Raw genomic sequence first — 25,442 nt, 5'->3', positions numbered from 1 at the left:
TTATATGAATGAATGTCCCAAACAAATCTATTTTAATATTATTATTTAATAAATTTAATAAATCTATTTTAACATTATTTGTAAGCAAAACTAAATTCGCCTCAAAGTATCTATGCAGGTGTAATTCTTCAATTTGTCTAGAATACAGATAATAAACAGCTATTCGTTCTGGATTATATTGTTAACTGCCCAACAAAAAAAGATTTTATTTTCTTGCTTCCAATTGTAATATAGCCAAGAATAACAGGTACTCTTTATTTGAGATATCTCTTCTGTATGCATCATTGTGAAAAAAGCAGCAGAGACATAACTACTTAAAACTGACTGATTAATGGTTTAAAATATTTACAGAGTTTAGGAAGCGACACAGAATTTTGTAAGGAAAAAAGTAAATGTAGATTAAATTAGATCATAGAAATAGTAGCCGCTAAACTGGAGGATAGAGCTCCCATGTAACAAAGAAAGATGGAAAAAATATTTGATATTAATACAAATTATTACTGTCAAGGAAAATGTATCTAATAATATACATAGAGACTATTAAATGATTAGACTTTTAAAACTTAAAATTCTCAATCCTCCGTTAACTTTTTATAAATTCATTAATACCCAACATCAAGACTTTCTTTAAAACTATCATAATCAAGACAGTGTGATAGTGGCAAAAGATGTGACAAATAATGAGTGGAATAGAGAACCCAAAAATAGACCTATACAAATATAATGAACTGATATTTGACAAAGGAGCAAAGCCAATTCAAAGGAGAAAGGATAGTTTTATAATAAACAGTGCTAGAATAATTGGACATCCAAAGGCAAAAAAATATATAAATGTACACAAGGACATTGCATCTTCCACAAAAATTAACTAAAATAGATCACAGACTCCTAACACAAATCTAGAAAACTTCTGGAAGATAACAGGAGAAAATCTGGGTGACTATGTGTTTGGCTGTGTGTTTTTAGATACAACACCAAAAGCACACAAACCAAAAGCATGACACATGAAAGGAAAAAATGGTTCAGTGGTTCAATAAAATTAAAAATTTTTGCTCTGTGAAAGACACTACTACGAGAATGAAAAGACAAGTCACAGACTGAGAGAAAATACTTGCAAAACACAGCTGATAAGACTTGTATCCAATATATACAAAGAACTCTTAACAGTAAAAAAAAAAATACGTCTACCAAAAAATGGGGAAACGAGCTGAACAGACCCCTCATGAAAGAAGATATATAGATGGTAATAAGTGCATGAGAAGATCATGTTATTAAGGAATTGAAAATTAAAACAAGATATACACCTATTAGAATGGCTAAAATCCAAAAAGACTAACAATACCCCAATGCAGACGAGGATGTGGAGCAACAGGAATTTTCATTTATTCCTGTGGGAATACAAATTGGTACAGCCACTCTCAAAGACAAGTTGGCAGTTCTTTCAAAGTTAAACATAGGTTTGCTGTACCAGCAATCATTGAATTTAAATGAACTGAAACAAGCTGAAAACTATGTACACACAAAAACATGCACATGAGTATTTATAGTACCTATGCTCATAATTACCAAAAATTGGAAACCAAAATGTCCTTTAACAGGTGAATGAATAAACAAATCTTCATACAATGTAATTATTATTCAGTGCTAAAAAGAAATGAATTATCAAGCCCAAAGAAGAGGAAATCTAAATACATACTGCTAAGTGGAAGAAGTCAGTCTGAAAAGGCTGTACCTTGTAAGATATCCTACAATATAACACTCTGGAAGAGTAAAAAGACCAGTGGTTGCCAGTGGTTTGAAGGGATGAATAGATAGATGAATAGCTAAAGCACAAGGGATTTTGAGAGCAATGAAATTATTCTGTGTGATACTATAAGGGCAGGTATATGACATTATGTATTTGTTAGAATCTAGAGAACTGCACAGCACAATATAACTGTAATATAACCTCTGGATTTTAGCTAATAAAAATGCATCAGTATTGGTTCATCAGTTTTAACAAATGTATCTTACTAATACAAGATGTTAAAAAATAAGGAAAATTGGTAGAGGGGAAGAGGAGATCTATTCAAACTTTACTGTAAACCTAAAAGTGCTGTAAAAATAAAGTCTATGAATAAAAAATGACAAAAATTAAAGTAACTTTAAGTATAAAAAAAGTTTATTACAATAATCTTACAGATAATTAATACATTTTCTTATTAAACAGGAGAAAGATGGATAAAATATTAGGTATGACTAGCCTGATTCTTTGTAGTATTACTGATGTTGGTGAAAGGGACATTCTCCCTCCAAATCATTTTTTAAGTCAACCATTCTTGGTAATTTTTTTGTAGCAGGGTATTCAAGGTTCTAGAGTCTAAATGCTTGAATGTAAAACTCAGCTGTGAAATTTTCTTGGTATATAACATTGATCAAGTGACTTACCCTCTTTGATTCTGTTTCCTTATTTGTAAAATGAGAATAACAATAGTACATATCTCAGAGAGCTGCTGTATAGAGAGTGCTGTCAAAAAATGTTAACTATCAATTCTAATTTGATTAAATTATTAAACAAATTTTATTTATCAAAAACTTTATCATAAAAAACTATTATTATGATTCACTCTTATTGAATGTGTTCTAGCACCACAACAGAGAATTGAAAGATTGTATTCTTGAAGTTATAAGATGATTATATCTTCATAAGAATAATAGTCTCTATATTATGAATCTTCTTATTTTAAGTTTAATAGTATAAATCAATATTCATTTCTTATTGCTGAGCATACTATATATATAAAGTTTATATAGTATATCTCTTTCAGTTAAAAAGAGATATATTTTTGAAAACCTTTGTATTAGTAATGTTTCTACCTTACTTGCTGTTTAGATAAACAGATTTATCAGACTCCCACCTGGCTCACTGACTTTGCCATGCTTAAACCATTTTAAGAACCAAAGGAGTAGGACACATTACTACCCCAGTGACAGCAATATGTCAGTTAATTTGTCTCCTGACTGCATTCTGGCCTTCTTATTTTGTGATCTACAGTTGGCTATGGCTTTTTGGTTTTCCCTTTGCTCTTTTAGTCCTTGGTTTAAATACATAGGCCCCATTACTCTCTTCCCAAAATCCTCCTAAAAGACAATAGAATTTGCCTCTTTCTCAATAGTTTTCTTTGCCCATCATGATATTTTTGGTTTCCATACCACCATGGATGTGCTTTCATAATTCAACTCAAATACAAAAAACACTACAGAATTGTTAACATAAATAAAGAACTTCCTGGAAACTGCTTAATTTTTAGTCAAACTTTAGCCTTTTAGCTCTTTGCTGCCCTCTACTGGGCACAATTTGGGGCTCTTGACCATTTCCATACCATTAGTATCAAGAGTTGAGACAAAGTTTTCTCCATTCTAAGATCCAAAGAACACAGGCTAAAAATGAAATTACACATAAGTAATTGATATTTTTTTTCAACTGGAATATTATACCAACTATCAATTTAAGGAAAATAAATATTTACATTTTTATGGTCTATAACAATGCTATTTTTAACTGTCCTAACTGCTATAATAATATTCTATAGAGAAGTTACAGATTTTACTTCTTAAGAATAAAAAGGTGCTATTTTTTATATATCCATTAAGAAGAAAAGTGCTTGGGGTGCCTGGGTGGCTCAGTCAGTTAAGCGTCCGACTGTGGCTCAGGTCATGATTTCTTGGTTGTGGGTTCGAGCCCTGCATCGGGCTCTGTGCTGACAGCTCAGAGCCTGGAGCCTGCTTCAGATTCTTTTCTCCCTCTCTCTCTGACCTTCCCTTGCTCACACTGCCTCTCTCTCTCTCAGAAATAAATAAAACATTAATTTTTTTTTTTTAAAGAAGAAAAGTGCTTACCTCGGCAGACAGCCCAAGCATCTTCATCACATTTCTCACCGCTTGTTCGCAATTCAAAAAAATTATATTCTTCAAGGCTAAGAAGACCATTTCCATCTAAATCAATTACTTCAAATATATCTGATAAAGTTGACCTAAAATTATAAGTAGAAAATTATTTGTCTCCAAGGCAACTAGACTAAAGGTTTCTATTAGGACAACTTTTGAAAGGAAGTAATATCATGACATTAAACAATTTTTGTGAACTTAATATATCCAAATATATTTTTTACTCAGTCTAATATGAAACAAACAAGCTTTAAAAACAACCATAGTAAAAAATAAATAAATAAATAAAACAACCATAGTATCTCAATACATAGTAGGAACTCAATTAATAGTAATTCCAACATTCTTTTCCCTTTTCTCCAATCTACTTTCTTCTTCCTCTTCTACCAGATATTATTGTATATATCTCGGGTATGAGGGAACTACCTAAGTATTTGCATTTCATATTTGACAGTTATCTAAGTTAATGGTGCAACTAGCAGTATCTATTTCTAAGGAAGTGTCTAGTCAGGTAGAAATCTGTAGATGTGTGACTCAAGTTGACTTGCCAAACTCAGAAATGAGTGGCAATCCCAGACTCATGAACGGAAAATTACTTTCAGATGCCTAGTGAATGCAGTCAGTCTGTGGGTGGTCTGGCAGCTGGCCAAAGGAAAGTATAGAAGACAGGCTATTGATCTATAACCAGTCTAGATTTTATAGTTCTAATCTTAACAAACAACTTACCTAAATTCCTTTGTAAGAAATAATTCCCCTGTTTCATCTCTATATACAAGTTGGGCTTCTTCAGTTATTGGTTTTATTTCTTTCCTCAGCCTACAGCCAGTTGTGGAAGGAATTAACCAGTAAATTCCAGGTCCTAGTTCACCAGTCCACCCAAACACCTTTTCTCAAAAGAATTAAAAAACAATAAACATCGTGAATCTTAATGAGTTTTCATCTTTCTTCTGAAAGGTAAGTTTTAGAAACAATTTATTCATTTTCACCAACTCTGTTATGCTTCTATCAATCTTTTACAGGCTTCAAAACTTTTTTATTAACAGAAGTCCTGGCACAAGACCATTAGATGTAGTTCTTAGTGTATATATATATATATATATATACACATACACATATATATATATTTAATGTTTATTTCTGAGAGAGAGAGAGACAGCATGAGCAGGGGAGGGTCAGAGGGAGAGGGAGACACAGAATCCGAAACAAGCTCCAGGCTCTGAGCTAGCTGCCAGCACACAGCCCGATGCGGGGCTCGAACCCACGAACCGTGAGATCATGACCTGAGCCAAAGTCAGATGTTCAACCGACTGAGCCACCCAGGCGCCCCAGTTCTTAGTATATTTTAAAAACAAATGCCTAAAACTGTAACAGGTAAAAAGTTATATAACTTCTAAATATTTCCCAATAATCTTCAAAAATGTTTATGATACAAATATCTTCAACAGGAATCAAAGAGAGAGATCTTAGAATAGTATACAATTCCCTAATTTGATTCAAATATAAATACGTGAAATGGGTGATGGGCACTGAGAAGGGCACTTGTTCGGATGAGCACTGGGTGTTGTATGGAAACCAATTTGAAAATAAACCATAGTAAAAAAAATATATATATATATATACAAATACATGATTTGTAAATCAAAGTTCGATAACATGGTAAAAATTAAATATAGTTCAAGAGTATTCATTATTTGTAAGAATACTTGTAAGAATCCAATTATGTAGACAGAAGCACTGCAATATTACTATTATTTATGTAATATGGACTATAAAACAAGACGGCAGACTCCCACATAAACCTACCTTATACAAAATTCTTTTCCATTATTTATAATGAGTGACAGGACTTTTGTACAGGAAACATTTTATTCTGCAGTTTCATAAAAGAAAGCATAATGACATCTCTCTATGGATATTTTAGGTACTTTCTGGAACCGAACAGCCACCTATAAACCTAGGGATTATCTCTGTCAAATATATTAAATCTAAGCATTTTCTTGTTATATAGAACAGTTAAGCAAACAGCTATTTGCTCTTCAGCACAGAATAGCCCTAGAGAATTCTGTCAGGAATTGTATACAAAAACTTTCAAAATGCAGATGTATTTTAGGTCACCCTGGGGTCTCCAACACAAAATAAAGTTGCTTATCTGAATTCTGGGTTCAGTCTTGTTTCTGCCCTCACAAGTCAGAGGAACCATAGCCATCCTAAAGTGACCATGTTCTATTTTGATACAAGAAGCAATCCAATAAAACTAGGGCAGTTGAAGGCTAAAGACTGACCAAATCTCCTTGGGAAACCATAATCTTGTAAAGTGGCCAGATGTAGTCTGATATCCAGAAGTGAAAATCAGTTCGTGCTGCTTCATAATACATGTTATCCCATGAACTTCCCTATCTCCACATATAACCTTGAATTTCCACTGTGTGGATAGCAAATGGAAAGTCTTTCATGTGCACAAAACTCTCCTTAAAGAAAATAATTGTGAGGCTAAAACTAAAACTCCTTTGTAAATATGACATATTACAGAAAAACGAAAGGCAATACAGTAAAAAGGTAAATTGAAACTCATTCAAACTTTACTACAGGCTTGCTATGTACTAACATTTTTATACATGCAGTATCATAAGAAAGTAATTTTATCCAAAACAAGATGGGAAAAGCTATTGTTTTAGACAGTGCTTTATCTTGAACCTAACTTTGCAGTCAGTTTTGAAGAAGAGTTTCGTTAAAACATTAACTTCTGTCATTTTATTTGTTTCTTGCCTGTAACTATTCTTGTCTGTCGGAAGCCTACAATAAAGACTTTTATATAACATTTCATCAGGGAAATGTTTGTCTGTCGTTGGACCTATATAAAGATTAAATATGATATTGCAGTAAGCCCTTGAATAGTATTATTCCTGTTGTTGTGTAGCAGATGTATTTTGTAGTCCTCATAAAATAAATAGCCACATTTATGTATCTGCCTCACATATTTGGCCTCTGAGTAAATATATAATTAGAAAAGATCAGAACAACCCCTTGGGCAACATATAAAATCATTTAAAAGCATTCCTTCAGATCAATCTATTTTTGAATCCTATAATATGAGTCAAGCCTGAGGATAGTAATCTTGAAGTTTTTCTTTTTTGCAGTAGCAATATAAAGTAAGACAAACATCTAAAGCAACTTTTCTGAAGTCTTGAATTGCTTGTATTTAGGAAAAAATTCCACTGGCATCAATCATTTTTATTGCATATTACAAAAAACTATTCACATGTGAGGCATCTGGGCATTTAGAGAAGAAAGTGAAGTATGTCATTTAACTTATAAGTTACAAAGCCAATCCTCAGCTCTTTCAGCAATCAAAAGAAAACACATCACAATTAATAAAACACATATAGTATTCATAGTGCTTAAGTAGTGTATATACCCTACATGGAGGGAAAGATATAAAAGTTAAAGACTAACATAGAAAATCTATTATTTTCCTCAAACTTGAGTTCATATTATATTTTTAAATTAAACATCAGGAAGTAAATATGTATACTTCTCTATTTCGTAGTTCAGTAAAACACATGAGTTGTAGATTTGCTTGGCTCTCATTTTCCTTAAGAATATACAAGGCGGTATCAACTGATAACCAAGGGGATGGTTTTCCTAAAAACAAAAAAACCCAAGCATCTTAAAATAAGCATTACTACTTACTCTTTTCTATCTAAAAAGAAGTTAGTGGTTTCTTTCCCCTTTGGATTTTTTTTTTAGAAATACACATCTCATTCTTATATAGAGATATCATAGTATTTGTAACTATACAGTAAACTTACTAGAAATATTCTCTATTCATATTTTCTAAAAATCATAACTTTTCTTGAATTTACCAGAAAGTTGAGGTTGCAAGGAAACCAAGTAGCCTGATATCCAAAGAAAAACAAACCCTTTCAAGGACAGATGAGATTCATGTACTAGCTTACATGTAGAGAGGCGCTGGAGTAAAAGATGTTAGACATCATCTATGTACTGACAACTCCATAATTTATGTTAAACTCCTATAATCAACTACCTATTGGATATTTCCACTTGAACTTCTGTATCTAAAACTGACCTTTCCCAATTCCTTAAAAAAGCCCTGTCCATCTATATTCTTCTCTATCTCAGTCTCAGTTTATAGTAACTCATCCTTCCAGTTGCCATACCTTCCAGTCAAGCCAAAAAGTTTGAAGTCACCTTTAACCTTTTTCTTCTCTCACATATCATAACCAATCTTCAGGAAATCATATGGTTTCACCTTCAAAATACATCCAGGATCTTTACTTCTTTTTGTGTCTACATTCCTGGTTCAAGCATCATCAGTACCCTCCTAGAATTCTGCTTTCTCTTGGGTACCCTTCAATCTGTTTTCAATATAGCAACCTGACTGCTCTTGTTAAAATAGGTCAGATTACATATCAGANGTTATGTGGAAACTAATTTGACAATAAACTATTTGTAAAAAAAAAAAAAAAAGAAAACTGAGAATGGAAAAAAAATAAAATAAAATAAAATAAAATAGGTCAGATTACATCCTGTCTCTACTCAAAATCCTCTCAGGGAGTTGAAAGTTGGAATGGTGTTGCTCCCACCCTAAAAATAAAAAGTACACGAACTAGAGAATTCTACTTTTTTCTTGAACCCAACAGTGCTAAGGTCCCAGGGCCAACCATGTAGCCTGAAATCCTAGGGAAAACAAACCCTTCCAAGGAGAGGTGAGATGTGAGCATTGGCTTATCTGTGGTGGGACACAGAAGACAAGATGTCAGGCACCATACAAGTGGAAGAGAGAGAGCAGAGCAGAAGAAATATTTGAAGAATAAAGATGGAAATTTTCCTAAAAATAATGAAAGACAATAAGCCAAAAATCCAAGCAGGATAATTACAAATGAACAAACCCCACAATAACAGCATCAACAAGAAAAACAAAAGCACCCTGACAATACTCAAACCATTGTAAATTAAAGATATAGAGAAAATTGTGAGGGCAGACATGGGAAAAAATCCTCCTAAAGTTCTGCATTTTTCTCAGAGTAAAAGCCCAAGTCTTCATTATGGCCAAAACAAACACTCAAAAACAACTCTACCTGATTTTGTCCCAGTTCCTCTCTGTCCTCATCTCCTACTTCATTCCAGCCATTCTAATCACCTTGCTATTCTTCTAACATCAGGCACACTCTCACCACAGAGCCTCTGACAGAGAATTCTCTCCAGGTGGAGTGCTCTGCCACCTGCACTCACCACCACTCTCCACACATCCCCTCCACCAGCCCCATATCCACAAAGCTTACTCCCTGCCATCTGTGGAAGACAGCAGAAATGGGTGTTCTGTATCCATAGCATGTATATCTGTTCCTCTATCACAAGATCAAGTCTATTTCTCTGTCTTATAAATCTAGACTTGCCTTATTACTTGCTGTGAACAACAGAATATAATAGAAGTAATGTGCCAGTTCTGAGCCCAAGCCTTAGGAAGCCCTAGATGCTTCTGCCTTTTCCTTCAGATCCCTATTACACCAAAAGAACATGTCCAGGCTAACTCACTAGAAGGTAAGAGATTATATGAGGTAGACTCAAGTTGTCCCAGCTGAGACCTCATATAGAGGACAGAGCCCAGCCAAGACTAGTAAAGCCAGCTATGGGCTAACCTGCAGTTGAACATAGATGCATGCATAAATCCTACAGAGAAAAGCAAAGCTCAGCTCAAACAAAAATAACTAGCAAACCTGCTTATGAGTGGACAGTTGTTTAACTGTTTCAAGCTACTGTAGGTTTGGGGATAATTTGTTATGTAGCTGTTGATAACTGATACACCTCTTTCAAAGTCTTTGCTCAAATGTCAATTTCTTAATGAAGCATACACTAACCACTCCATTTCAATGGCAAGTCATAGTCCCTGAGCACTCACAATGCCCTATCCCTCTGTATTTTTCCCACAGCACTTATCACTTACTAACATACCACATCATTTACTATTTATTATGCTTATTATTTGTTGTTTCCTTCACTAGAATGTAAGCTCATAAGGGTAAGGATTTTGTCTTTTTTGTACTCTGATATATCCTAAGCACCTAAAACGATACTTGATATATAAGGCCCTCAATAAATATGTGAATAAAGGATCTTCTACTTAAGAATATGGAGAATTAACATCTGCAGTGAATATGCAGAACTATCTTGATACCTTTATCTGAAAAAAAAGATCATTGCAATTGTCAATTAAAAGTACCAACCACCATTGGGGCACCCAGGTGGCTCAGGTGGTTAAGGATCCAACTCTTGATTTCGGCTCAGGTCATGATCTTGCAGTTCATGGGTTTGAGCCCCACGCTGGGCTCCACAGTGACAGTGCAAAGCCTGTTTGGGATTTTCTCTCTCTCTTCCTCCCTTTCTCTCCTCCTCTCTCTCTCTCTCTCCCTCCCTCACTTGGGCACTCTCTCTCAAAATAAATAAAAAGTATCAACCACCAAATGTTGTAAGAATCTCACAAGATATACAGTAAATCTTTTTAGAATCTCTACTTTAGGAGGCAAGAAGAATAAAGTGGGAAAGAATCCTCTAGTAATAAAGCAAACATTTTCTTATTATGTAAAAATAATTTTAAAAATTGATACTTAGAACAAGCAACATTAAAAAGATTTTTAGGGAAAGCACCTTTATAGACATTCTCACTTCTTAAAAAATAAATAACCATTTTATTATTAAAAGTTTTTTAAGTTTATTTATTTTGAAAAAGAAAGAGCACGAGTTGGGTAGGAGTGGAGAGGGAGGGGAGAGACAATTCTAAGCAAGCTCTGTGCTGTCAGTGCAGACCCCAAAGCAGGGCCAACTGAAACACTCAGGAGCTCTAATAATAACCATTTTAGACACTAAGAAATTAATTTGTATCTAACTTTATATACAGAAAAGGAATGCAAAGATTAATAATGATTGTTAAGTCATAGGACATAGATCTTTGAAGGTATTCAAAAATATTTGCAGATCATATTGCCACAAATTATGTTCCTATAGAACTTTTATTAAATGTATTAATTTTAAAAATAGACAAATGGAAAAGCTAAAAATTAATTAGTAAATAAAAAGTTAATTCATGTCATGAGAAGCCAGGATACACTTTGTTCTTGTTTTTAAAAGAATTATAATAAAACATGCTTTAAATATACACAAAAAGCAACTTACTTGCTTCATAAAATATGGTAACATAGTCAAAGTATAAACTAATGCTTTCTTTAACTGAATGTAACCATGTTTCTTAGGTAGATTATTTTCTTCACTAAGGCTACCAAATACACATTATTTTCAAAGAGAGCATAAATTGATATTTTAAAAAATACGCAAAAAAATTCAACTTGCCTTCAACTTGACTCAGGTTCAATGGTTTAATTGTTAGATAAACCATGGATCTCTGAGGTATCTGCATTCTATATTGATGACTGATGATTTCACCATCTTCTTCTAAGAAAAAGCAACCTTTTGATTGTATATATTGCCACTCCTGAAATAAAAGAAAAAATTTTTTTTTCAAACATTATTATGTTTCCAGCATGCAGAGTAATAAAGAGAAACCTGAGGAAGATATATAAGAAATGTCAAATAAAGTCAATGACCTCCAGGAATTTACAACATCATTAAGAGGTAAACAAACAAACAAAGCAGGCATGAAACAATTCAATTATAATTGACAGTAGTACATTTTATAACAAAAAAATAATTATATGTGCAAAATAATAACCCTAGCTCCTAAAATAGTACCTGGAACATTGTAGGTTCTCTATTAATATAGTATGTAACTGATATGGGGGGGGTAGGTGGGCATCAATATAAACTGTATCTTGAAAGATTAGTGGAATTTAGATAATGAAAAGTTAGGCGAAGACATAATGAAAAGAAGAAATAAGAAAAATAAAGTTTTTGAGAGTGGGAGAAGCACTGAAACAAACCAATAAATAAAAATGCTGCTACAATAACTAGGGCAGGATTAGTGATTGGAACATAGTAAAAATGACTAAGTAAGGACCCTTAAAACTGATGTTGAAAGCAAAAGTGATGACTTTGTATTTAAAAGTTAAAGAATGTGACAACCAAAACAACTGTTTAAAGTCCAGGCAAATAAAAGAACACTGAATAAGTTTTACAGCCACAGCAAAATGGTGATAAACATCAGTTTTGTGAAAGACTTTTATATATACAGTTGGTTCTGCTATCTCCTGGTTAGTCAAATTCCTTCTGGTCCAAACTAATAGGTCTAAATGATATCTCTTAACTAGAATTAAATAAAACTTTAAGATGACACCTTATGGAGAAAGTAAAAAATTCTCTATTGAATATATGAGAAATTGTGCCATTGCCATAAATGTGTACAAAAATGCTCTTCATTTTATTATTAGTAAGCTTGTCTACCTATAATGTAAAACATATTTCTGTTCTACTCCTAATGACTTGCAAACATATTTATGACTTTTTGACATGACTTTATAAAAGATGAATTTGAGATATTATCTGGAAGGATATTTAGATAATAAGCTTAAGGCCTTAATAATATTAAGATAGCCACTGAAGGGGCACCTGGGTGGCTCAGTCGGTTAAGCATCTGTCTTTGGCTCAGGTCATGATCTCACAGTTCATGGGTTCGAGCCCCATGTCGGGCTCTGTGCTGACAGCTCAGAGCCTGGAGCCTGCTTCAGGTTCTGTGTCTCCCTCTCTCTCTGCCCCTCCCCTGCTCACATTGTCTCTGTCTCTCAAAAATAAATGAAACATTAAAAAAATTTTTTTAATTAAAAAAATAAGAAAGCCACTGAAAAGGTATACATTAGCTGGTAACAATAACATAAAAAATACTATAAATTTATTATAGAACGATCTAATATGGTACTACAAAGGTGAGAACAAATATAATTTGCATTGAGATTGATTTCTCATTCACTTCTTTTAAAGGCTAAATTATCCTAACATGCATTTACACATCATTTTTCTACTGTATAAATGATAATTATTTTCATATTTTATATTATTTTCATAGCACCAAAATACATTTAAAGTTAGAAATTTAAGAATATGGGAAAAAAATCCCCATAATTCTATCACCACCCTAGTTTGATTTCCATGTAATTGTTCCTAATACCACCCTTACATAAAACCTGTTTTACATTCTAATTAACATTGTTTTATGTTGTGCCTTTTCCATGTAATGCTACATCCAAAATATTTTGCTACTGAAAAATAAGAACAAAACTGGAGGACTTACAGGTCTTGATTTCAAAACTCACTAGAAAACTACCGTAATCAAAACAGTGGATACTGGCAAAAAGAGAAATATATAGATGAATGGAATAGAATAGATAGCTCAAAAATAAATTCTCACATATATGGTCAAGTCATTTTCAACAAGGCTCCTAAGACCATTCAATGGGAGAAAGGACAATCTTTTCAACAACTGAAGCTAAGAAATCTGGATATCCAAGTCCAAAATAATTAATTTGACATCTTATCTTATACCATATACAAAAGTTAACACAAAATGGACCAAAGACCTAACTGTAAGTACTAAAACTATAAAACTCTAAGAAAAAAACATAGGGGAAAAGCTTCATAACAATGGATTTGGCAATGATTTCTTGGAGATGACACCAAAAACACAGGCCACAAAAGAAAATATAGACAAACTGGACTTCATCAAAATTGAAAATCTTTGTGCATCAAAGGACACTATCAAGACAGTGAAAAAGCAGCTCACAGAATGGGAGAAAATATTTGCAAATCATATGTCTGAAAATGGACTAATATCTAGAATATATTAAAAACTCTTACAACTCAACAACAACCCCCCCAAATTAAAAAATAGTTATAAGGGGGTGCTTGCGTGGCTCAGTCAGTTAAGTGTTTGACTCTTGATTTCGGCTCAGGTCAGGATCTCACATCATTCGTGAAATCAAGCCCTGAGTCAATTGGCTCCGCACTGTCACAGGGAGCCTGCTTGAGNACCCCCCCCACCCCCACCTATCTCAAAATAAATGAATATTTTTAAAACAATGGTCCCAAAACTTGAATAGACATTTCTCCAAAGAAGATACCAAGTGGTCAATAAGCACATGAAAAGATGCTTAACATCACATCATTAGGGAAATGCAAATCTGAACCACAATGAGATACTATTTCATACCCACTAGGATGGCTATTAAAAAACAAAAAAACCCAAAAAACACATAACAAGTGTTGACAAAGACGTGGAGAAATGAAACCCTTGTGCATTGCCGGTAGGAATATAAAATGTGAAGCCACTGTGAAAAAGTTTGTTAGTTCTATGCAAAAATTAAACATAGAATTACTGTATGATTCAACAATTCCATTTCTGGGTATATATTGAAAGCAGAGACTCAAACAGATATTTGTACAACCATCTTCATAGCATTATTCACAACAGCCAAATGGTGGAAAGAATCCAAATGTCCATTGATGGATGAATGGGTAAACAAAATGTGGAATATACATACAATGGAATATTATTCAGCCTTAAAAGGGCATAAAATTCTAACACATGCTGCACAGATATAAGCCTTGGAAGACATTATGCTAAGTGAAATAAGCCAGATACAAAAGGACAAATATTGCATGATTTCACTTAAATGAGGTACCTAGATTAGTTAAAATCAGAGAAAGAAAGTAGAACAGTGTTTGCCAGGAATACAAAGAGGAGGAAATGAGGAGCTATTGCTTAATGGGTAAAGAGATTTAGTTGGGCATTCTAAAGGCCATATATTAAAGACCCACAGTTAATACTATCCTCAATGGGGAGAAACTGAGAGCTTTCCCCCTAAGGTCAGGACACAGCAGGGATGTCCACTCTCACCACTGATGTTCAACACAGTACTAGAAGTCCTAGCCTCAGCAATCAGATGAAAAAAGAAATAAAAGGTATACAAATTTGGCAAGGAAGAAGTCAAACTTTCACTCTTTGCAGTCGACATGATACTCCATGTGGAAAACCCAAAAGACTCCATCAAAAAACTGCTAGAACTGACACATGAATTCAGCAAAGTTGCAGGATATAAAGTCAATGTACAGAAATCAGTTGCATGTCTATATACCCATAATGAAGCAGCCAAAAGAGAAATCAAGGAATCAATCCCATTTACAATTGCACCAAAAACCATAAGGTACTTAAGAATAAACCTAACCAAGGAGGTAAAAGATCTGTATGCTGAAAGCTACAGAAAGCTTATGAAAGAAACTGAAGACACAAAGAAGTGGAAAAACATTCCATGCTCATGGATTGGAAGAATGAATATTGTTTAAAATGTCTATATTATCAAAAGAAATCAACACATTCAATGCAATCCCTATCAAAATAACACCAGCATTCTTCACAGAGCTAAAATAAACAATTCTGAAATTTGTATGAAACCACAAAAGACCCTGAATAGCCAAAGTAATGTTGAAAAAGAAAACCAAAGCTGGAAGTATCACAATTCCAGATTTCAAGCTGTATTACAAAGCTGTAATCATCAAAACACTATGGCACTGGCATAAAAACAGACACTCAGATCAATGGAAGAGAATTCAGAACTTAGAAGTGGACCCACAAATGTATGGCCACCTAATCTTTGACAAAGCAGGAAAGAGTAACCAATGGAAAAAAAGACAGTCTCTTCAGCTACTGGTGCTGGGAAAACTGGATGGCAACATACAGAAGAATAAACCTTGACCCCTTTCTTATACTATACACAAAAATAAACTCAAAATGGATGAAAGACCTAAATGTAAGATAGGAAATCATCAAAATCCTAGAGGAGAAAACAGGCAGCAACCTCTTTGATCTGGGCCACAGCAACTTCTTACTAGACATGTCTCTGGAGGCAAGGCAAAGAAAAGGAAAAGTGAACTATTAGTATCTCATCAAGATAAAAAAAAACTTGTGCACAGTGAAGGAAACAATCAACAAAACTAAAAGGCAACTGATGAAATGGGAGAAGACATTTGCAGATGACATATAGAATAAGGGTTAGTATGCAAAATTTATAAAGAACTTATCAAATTCAATGCTCAAAAAACAAATAATCCAGTGAAGAAACAGGATAAAACATTAACAGACACTTTTCCAAAGAAGACATCCAGATGGCTAAGAGACACATGAAAAATGCTCAACATCACTCATCATCTGGGAAATACAAATCAAAACCACAATGAGCTACCACTTCACACCTATCAGAATGGCTAAAATTAACAACTCAGGAAACAACAGATGTTGGCGAGGATGCAGAGAAAGGGGAACACTTTTGCACTGTTGGTGGGAATGAAAACTGGTGCAATTACTCTGGAAAATAGTATGGAGTTTCCTCAAAAAATTAAAAATAGAACTACTCTATGACCAAGCAACTGCACTAGCAGGTATTTATGCAAAGGATACAAAATGCTGATTCAAAGGAGCACATGTACCCCAATGTTTATAGCAGCACTATAGACAATAGCCAAATTATGGAAAGAGCAATATTCAAGTTTTTTCAATTTAACTGGTTGTATAACTAACCATTGAGTTTATATACCATTACTTACTTATTTCTAAGATGTTAGATATTTGTCATTTTTAATTTCTCATCAGCATAAATAATACTAAAATGAAGACTACTTTATCTAAGTGTTTTACTTCTCATGAATAACATCCTTCAAAAGATCTCCTAGGTCAAAGTATGCATATTTTTAAGGTGGCATGTGTTTCCATACTGCTTTGTAAAACAGTGATACCAGTTTTATAATACTACAAAGTTGGTCCGCAGTGTTATCATTAGAAAAACTGGGTGGTGGTGGATAATGACTTCTTAGGGAACATGTAGGTACATGAAACATTCATTTTAGTATTCCACACATTTTTGTATACAGTATTGCACTGCTTTTTGTGTCAATTAATGCAATAAAAACAATGTAATAATTAAAATGTACAGTAATAACTTTTGCATTAATTTTAATTTCTGATTATTAGCAAAGCTGAACTTTTCCCCATGTGTGTATTATTTTTGTCTCCTTTTGTGTGAACTGCCTATTCATCTATTTTTGTTGTTCTATAATGGACTCGGTATTTTGGTTACATATTTCAATAAATTCTTTTAACTGTTTTAGATATTGACTACCCTTTGTAAGTTTTGATGTATATATTTTCTGTTTCCTTTTATTTTTGTTTTGGTTAGTTTTCAACTTCTGTAAGTTTTCCATTTTTATATTCATCTTTTCTTTTGAGATTTATTCTTAAACTGAATTTTAAGAAATTACCATTATTGCTGAACTACTACTCAAGCTTTCAGTCAGTCATTAATCACATGCACTGTCACTGTCACACCTTTGGGGTATAAAAGATATGTGTACTTTTAATTCTGAGAAATTAAAATGTGACCTTAAATTATTAGAATTCATCTTTGTAAAGATATTGCCGATGACAGAAGCGAGTCATTATGTATGATATTTCAACAACATCTCTATGAGGCAAATAAGAGGTAGATATAAATTAGTCATTTTAATAAACACATAAATTAAGGTACCCAGAGATTATATAGAATGAGAATTTTTCAAGGAATATGTAGAAATACTAGGTCTAGAGTCTAAGACTTTTGGATCAGCATTTCTACCATTAGATCATGTTTCCAAAACAAAATATACTCTGGCTACTAAATTCAAAATTTTTATAACTCAATGAAGTTTAAACTGGGGCTTGAGCCAAAAGTTCAAGTTCAACTATTAATGATGAGTAAGAGTATATACAGATTTTCATTTCGCCTCCTTGTAAATCCCTTAGAAGGGAATATATTCAGGACTAACAACAGATGCTGACATTACCTCAAAGCCAACTGGCCTTAATATAATCAACATAACCTTGGATGATGACAATTGCTACAAAGAAAGGAAAGATACTCACATGGTTTTTAGACAGTTTGAGCTAAGATTATGGTATCAAATGGAAAACATATTTCCCTTCAATGAACTTTGACTATAGCATTATCAAATGGAATTTCATCTAAAATATTTTATGAATTTATTTTTATAGTGACCTATCTGGAATGGAATGAAATACTAGTTTAGAATTAAAGGATATTAAAGGTAGAAGAAGTCTAAAAAGCAGTCTAGACAGGGTTTCCCTTTTGATTGATCAAAGTCTGAAAAATAAAGAGAGATGCTTGTCACAACTTACGCTGACTGCAGAGCCAGAGCTGGACCTAGATCTCCTCATTTTCTCTCCAAACTGCCAAAATTCAGTTCTTTTGCACACTTAAATATCTGCCATGTTTTTTTCAAAGCTAGTAATTTTAAAAAGTTCAGGTTTATGAAACCACTATAATAAAATATGAAAAAGCATTATCATTTGGAATTATCCATATATTGGAGTATTAAGATAAAAATAATTATTTGGGTTCCTTATTGAAAAAAATGTACATTTTAGTAGCCGGGAAATTTCTTAAATTTATATCTAATCATGGGTGGAGCAGCCCCCTCCCCCACAGAGAAAAGTGTTTAGGGCTGCCTGGGTGGCTCAATCAGTTGAGTGTCTGGCTCTGTTCATGATCCCAGGAGGGGTGGCATCAAGCCCCGCCTTGGGCTCTGGGCTAAGCATGGAGCCTGTTTAAGATTCTCTCTCTCCCTCTTCCTCTGCCCTTCCTCCAGGCAAGCACACCCTCTCTCATCTCTCTCTCTTAAAAATCAACCAATCAACCAATAAATAAATAAATAAAAAGATGAAAGATGTTTAAACAAACTAAAAACTATAGGCATTCCTTGGAGATATTGTAGGTTTGGTTCCAGACCACTGAAATAAGGTGAATACCACAATAAAGCAAGTCAAAGAAATTTTTTGGTTTCCCAGTGCATATAGAAGTTATGTTTATACTACACTGTAGTCTACTAAGTGTGCCACAGTATTGTGTCTAAAAAAACAATGTAGAATCCTTAATTAAAAGATACTTTACTGCTAAAAAATGCTAACCATCATTTAGCAGGTCATAATTACTGATCACATATCACCATAACAAATATAATAATAATGAAAAATTTTAAATACTGTGGGAATTACTGAAATGTGACAGAGACACAAAGTGAGCAAATGATGTTGAAAAAATGGCACCAATAGGCTTGCCTGACACAAGGTTGCCACAAATCTTCAATTTAAAAAAATGCAATTATCTGTGAAGCACAATAAAGTGACATGCAATAAAATGAGATATGCCTGTAATGCATTTTGCCTGGTACACTGGTAGTGAACATAATTTGTGACATTTGGGAAACTCAAAGATGAGAGAATTTTTCCATGTGCTTATTGAATTTCTTGGAGGCAGTGCCATTGTTGACAGGAGATGCCTTTAGCTGGGGAGTAAGTTAACATTATTATTATAAGTCTTTCCTAAATTCCAGTTTTAGAGAAAGCACAGGAATGGAATTTTGATGTTTCCTTGGAAATTCAGCCAATCTAGATACTACAATACATGGTTAATAAGACTGGAATATGGTGGAACAACAGCTATTATAAAATAGAAGATAAATGTCAAACTATTTATATCAACCAAACTTCAATGTAATAATCAGATTTTGAATACTAAATAAATAACATTATTAGGAGAATTTGTAGCTCTCCTGCTTGAAAGGAAGCACTCAAATTCTTAAGATCTGCTAGAGTTGTTAACAACACAGTGCTTATTCAACATAAATTTTTTTTAATTTTTTATTTATTTCTGAGAGACAGAGAGAGAGAATGAGAGAGAGAGAGAGAGAGACAGAGAGAGAGAGAGAGACAGCGTGAGCAGGGGAGGGTCAGAGATAGAGAGAATCTGAAACAGGCTCCAGGCTCTGAGTTGGCTGTCAGCACAGAACCCGACGTGGGGTTCGAACCCACGAACTGCGATATTGACCTGAGCCAAAGTCGGATGCTTAACCAACTGAGCCACCCAGGCGCCCCAACATAAATTTTTTTAAAAACAAATACTTTCAATGACACATAGCTTTGTCTCTAGAATCTAGACTAAAATGTTATGAATTGAAAGAAAAAAGTACTGATAAAGTGGTTGGCTCATTCAAATAAATCAATTTGAAAAGATTATAGACTAAGGTTGACAGTTTGAGTATTATGAGAAAAATGTAAGGATGCTGAGTTTTTAAAAAAAATTTCAGACTGACAGAGTAAGAAATTCCACGTGTGATATAGTTTTTTTAAAACAAAATAAAGCAGAAATAAAATAGTAGCTTGTAATTCTTATACAGGGCATAAGGTGGTGCTATATTCTACCAATTCAGATAAAGTCACATAAAAAGGAAAAAGAACTGTTAATTCTCTTGTCATATACAAACTTTACTTATTTTCATTCACAGTCTATAAGGAAATGCTGAAAAGCACAAATTGAAAATAGTTCGGTTGAAAATTCTATTTATCATAAAACTTAAAGGTATCAGTAAAGTTACATTTTTCTTGGGACATTATAGAGAACATAATTTGTTTTCACATGCAATTCTGTATCATTATTAAAGTTTTAGGTGAGGTAGAATTATTAAGCAGTAAATCTAGCATAAACTTAGAGGAGGAACTTATATATCATCATCATCACTGTTGTCCTTTAAAGATGCCCTATGTCACATACTTATTAGAAAGCTATTTGCTTTTCTTTAAGACAAAGATGTAAACTTTTTGTTATTAAAGAATTATAAAATGTACATAAAAACAAAAGGTTAAATAGATGACTTATAAAGAGAAAAATTTATATGGACTGCCACCTAACTGACAAGTTGAATTGATCATCATTTTGAAAATGAGAAACTTTTGTAACAAAATTATTATTTGGAGCCTTCACAAAAATTTAGACAACCACTTCTACTTTAAGATGCTTATATTTGAAAAACAAAAGATGTTTATATTTGTATTGTTATATACATAAACATATATAAAACAAATATGTTACACAACATGCTCGTACACAACATATACATATGTTATATAACATATGTGTTTTATACCACACATATACACATAGTTAAAACACATTCTAATTGGGAGTCTGGATACAGGAAGTGTTGCATTTCTGGAGTTTACAACTCATGATTTGGGCTTTCTCTAATTGTAATCATTACTGGCAAGTGAAGCTGTTCCTCTCTGAGAAAAATTCCTGACATTCTTTGCATATTACAAAACCTAAGCAAACACAATTCAGCATTTAAAAAAGAAAAGTGATAAAGTACCTAAATGTGATCTTTAGAAAAGGTCTTATTTTCCTCCTGTAATTATGTCCTTTACCAAATGTGTGAATTTACAGTTCAAAATCTGGCTAATGCATGCATTTCAACAATTTTCTAACTTCCCAATTCCATAATTCTCCACTCTGCATGAAACTGAGGTACTCAAACTTTTTTAAAATAGATTTAGATTTAAAGTATTTGAAGAAAATTAATTTAATGGTCTTCTAGTAACTTATTCTATCAATCTCAATGAAAACAAATTAATAACCATATTTATAACAATTCTCAGAGTTGTTATGAACTTAATATATAAAATTTCTGAAATTTATTTTAAGAATTCAAAGTAAAATGCAAACAAAGAACTGAATCTTTCTGAATAACAGAAATTTTAAATTCACAGATTTTTTTTAAATCATTTCAGCTCGTCCAAGAAATATTAGATGGTAAACAATAGTGGTCAAAATCAAGATTAGAAATAGGATATAAAAAATCAAGTAAATAATATGAAGGCTATGAAGTATTTCTAAAAACACTAAATTTTATCTGAAAGTCACAGAATTTAAAAATTGACTGTATGCTGTCTTCTTTTAATCATTAAATTTTTCTAGTATCTTTTACCTAATTACCACTTGTCATCAGCACCATTCCCTGCTTTAGATGTCTTAGATGCAAAATGTAAGTTGTCTTTTGTCACACAATCACTGTGGCTTATAGACTAACCGTGGCATTGTCTGTTAGATCTGTCCCTTTGTTACTATGTTCAGGTACCACCGTAGGCCTAGCTGTCATCACTTTATATCAGGATATCTCTATCAGCCTTTCAGATAATCTACCTAAATTGAAGTCTCCATACACAACATACAATACAATAGTAGCATAAGTTCTTAAAACATATTTTCATCATGTCATTTCCATATAAATACCTACAATCACTTGTTAGTTTTGAAATAATATTCATTACACTATCAATTATTACAGTGATTACTAGAGTCCTGGTACTGTGCTATGTACTTAATACATGTGAGATGATTTAAAACTTTCCGAAAACACACTAAATATAATTATTCTCAATTTATGATGAGGAAACTGAGACTCAAAAGGGCTGCTGACTTACCAAAGATCACACAGTTATTATGTGACAAAAACTAAGATGCAAGCATAGGCTTGTCTCTATCCAAAGCTCTTAATTAGCATCTAAAACAGTGCTTGGCCGCTAGGAATTTACCCAAGGGATACAGAAGTGCTGATGCATAGAGGCACATGCCCCAATGTTCATAGCAGCACTCTCAACAATAGCCAAATCATGGAAACAGCCTACATGTCCATCAAATTACGAATGGATCAAGAAGATGTGGTTTATCTATACAATGGAATACTACATGGCAATGAGAAAGAATGAAATCTGGCCACACGTAGCAACATGGATGGACCTTGAGGGTGTTATGCTGAGCGAAATAAGTCAGGCAGAGAAGGACAGATACCATATGTTTGCATGTACAGGAGGATTAGGAGGAACTTAATGGAGGACCATGGGGGAGAAGAAGGGGAAACATAGTGGGGGAGAGGGAGGGAGGCAAACCATGAGAGATTCTTGAATGCTGAGAACAAACTGAGAGCAGATGGGGGGAAGGGGGAGGGGCGTGATGGGCATGGAGGAGGGCACTTGTGGGGATGAGCACTGGATGTTATATGGAAACCAACTTGACAATAAACTATTAAAAAAAAAGATAAAACAGTGCTTGGCACAGAGTTACCACTCAATATTTGTTGGATAAATGAATAAATGAAATACTTTGTTATATTACCTTGATATATTAACAGTCTAGTAAATTTGTATTTTTTAATACAACACCTATATCTTATACTAAGCAAAATAGCTGGTATATATTACCATTTCAGTAAATACTTGTTGAGTTGAACTACATTAAGAAATGGTATTGGGGTGCCTGGGTGGCTCAGTTCATTGAGCATCTGACTTCAGCTCAGGTCATGATCTCATAGTTTGTGAATTCGAGTCTTGCATTGGGCTCTGTGCTGACAGCTCAGAGCCTGGAGCCTGCTTCAGATTTTGTGTCTCCCTCTCTCTGCCTCTCCCCTGCTCACACTCTGTCTCTCTCAAAAATAAACATTAAAATAAAAAAGAAACTGTATTGGTGGGGCGCATGGATGGCTCAGTTGGTTGTGTGTGTGACTCTTGATTTCAGCTCAGGTTACGATCTCACAGTTTGTGAGTTTGAGCCCTGTGTCAGGCTCTGTGCTCAGAGCCTACTTGGGATTCTTTCTTCCGTTTTCTCTGCTCCTCTCCTACTAGTTGTCTCTCTCTCTCTCTAAATAAATAAATAAACATTAAAAAAAAAGAAATTATATTAGTAAGAGCCCAATTAACAGGAGCATGACTCTGAGGAAAAGTCTTATTATGGTTTTAATACAATCCATATTAATATTTATCTCTATACTGGCTAAAATTACTTATATTTTTGAATTAGGTAAACGACATTATTTAACTAAGTTAATTTTATGATCATTTAATTCAGTTGCAAAATAGAGAAAGCTACCATTGGTGGAAAATAATATTGTTGGAACACTAAATATTGTGTGTGAACATGTTGGACATGCACACCAAATTGCTTAGGGTGTAGAGATTCCTAAACAGTCTGAACAGAATTCCTTGGAGATAATGTTTTAAAATTTTAATATAGAACAAATGTCACTCTCTAGCAATTTAAAGATATAAGGGACTTCAGAGTTCAATAACAAATACAGAGTTGTTATTTGAAACAAAAATGTAGCCCTTGAGAACAATCAGTTCAGTTTTCTAACAGCAGTTATAGTATGTGGTCATAACCATTTTTCCCCCTTTTACAGAGGTCTCCAGGTACACATTTTTAATGTATCCTAGCAGTTTCCAGTTAATGTTTTATATTTCTGTAGCTATTATTTTCTGTTGAAAGAAAACTAGTAAAGGTTGAGTCTAAAAAGGGAAAACAAAGGAAGAAGATCAATATTAACACTCCACAAATATTGACTTAGCAAAGTGACTTTGTTGTCTTTCTCTCACAGGAATTGATATTGAATGAATGATTTATTTATAAGAAATACCTATGGAAAATACCTGTTAAACAAAACCAAAAACTTGCTATGCAAAGTACATAATCAGATAATCAATTCATCAAGTTCAAAAATTGAAAAGCCATCACTTTCAAATTAAAGACCTTTTAATAATATTCTTATTCATCATTTTTACTTTAAAATTATTAAAGCTGGCTTTTAGATAGAAATACTGCAATCCATAGAAAAATCTCAAAGAATTACTTCACAAACTTTATTGGTTCTGTGTAGACATCAAAGAGATATTAACAAACTTAATGTGAAATTTTTTGCAGAAAAGGTCCAACCTATTAATTTAAAATACTATACCTTTATTGAATTTGGCTCGGTTAACTTTGAGTTTCGGTTACTATTAGCACCCATGGTAATGGTGAAGGAAATAGATGTTTTGAACTTTCTAGTTGTTGCCAGTGAAGAACTCCTGGTATCACCTGTAACAAGTAATAGTTACTTGGTCTCACATTATGAAAAGCTGTCAATAGGAAGTCTGTTTCTAAACATAGTATAGCATATAAGGCATGTGTATTAATTTCCTTCTCTTTTTTCTTCCTATTGAAATCAAGTCAGAAGTTTCATATTTATCAGGCTTTAATGGTCCTTAATGTAGATGCTATTAATAAGATTCTTAATTTCAATATGTCAGTAACTCTTTACCCTGAAATTTAGTTTTAATAAAACATAATGAGCATAGCCAAATTAAGTTCCATAATAAAATTTGACTTCAATAGATTTTTACAGCTGCGAGTCTAGAAACAGTAGCTAATGAATGTTGGATTCTCATTTGCTTTATCACTGATAAGCTAAAATGGAAGGAAAAACTTATCTGATTATGACCCTTCATTCTTATTCAAGAAATCTTTAGTATCAAAAGTAAATACCTGTATTTGAGAATGCTTCCTGATCAGTTTTTCTTATGATTCTAGGTGATGGTTTTGGTACTGGTGATGGATCCCTTTGAGGGGGCTCTTCAACGTGGCTCCCAAACTGTTGTCGCCTCAGTTTACTGTCAACCTCCAGTTTTTCTACAGTAGTTTTGAGACATTGCTCATTGGTTGTCATATATAATTTACAAAACTACAGGAAACAAAAAAGTAGTCCAGTGGGTAAAACATTCAATCATACATTTGGGAGAAGGCAAATGCACATTAGTAGGCAAGGGATAGACTGATAGATGGAATATATTTCCTATTGAACTAGGT

At 33.3% G+C, this 25,442-nt stretch overlaps 1 protein-coding gene across 4 annotated transcripts in view; it reads right to left on the bottom strand.

Moving 5' to 3' along the window:
* Window positions 1-25,442, bottom strand: part of EFCAB7 (EF-hand calcium binding domain 7) — a 44,492-nt gene that overhangs the window by 10,640 nt on the left and 8,410 nt on the right. For all 4 annotated transcript variants that reach the window (XM_077766127.1, XM_077766125.1, XM_077766129.1 and 1 more), the window contains exons 5-10: window positions 25,122-25,317; window positions 24,553-24,674; window positions 11,293-11,434; window positions 7,460-7,569; window positions 4,654-4,811; window positions 3,880-4,013 (exon numbers count right to left, since the gene is read on the bottom strand). In XM_077766127.1, coding sequence (XP_077622253.1) covers window positions 3,880-4,013; window positions 4,654-4,811; window positions 7,460-7,569; window positions 11,293-11,434; window positions 24,553-24,674; window positions 25,122-25,317 — 862 coding nt within the window. The remainder of the gene's footprint in view (window positions 1-3,879; window positions 4,014-4,653; window positions 4,812-7,459; window positions 7,570-11,292; window positions 11,435-24,552; window positions 24,675-25,121; window positions 25,318-25,442) is intronic.

The sequence above is a fragment of the Crocuta crocuta genome, unplaced genomic scaffold (genome assembly GCF_008692635.1).
Source record: "Crocuta crocuta isolate KB4526 unplaced genomic scaffold, BGI_CrCroc_1.0 scaffold155, whole genome shotgun sequence".
NCBI classification, from domain to species: Eukaryota; Metazoa; Chordata; class Mammalia; order Carnivora; family Hyaenidae; genus Crocuta; species Crocuta crocuta.
The sequence above is the reverse complement of the archived record's forward strand: the minus strand, read 5'-3'. Positions and strand labels throughout refer to the sequence as shown.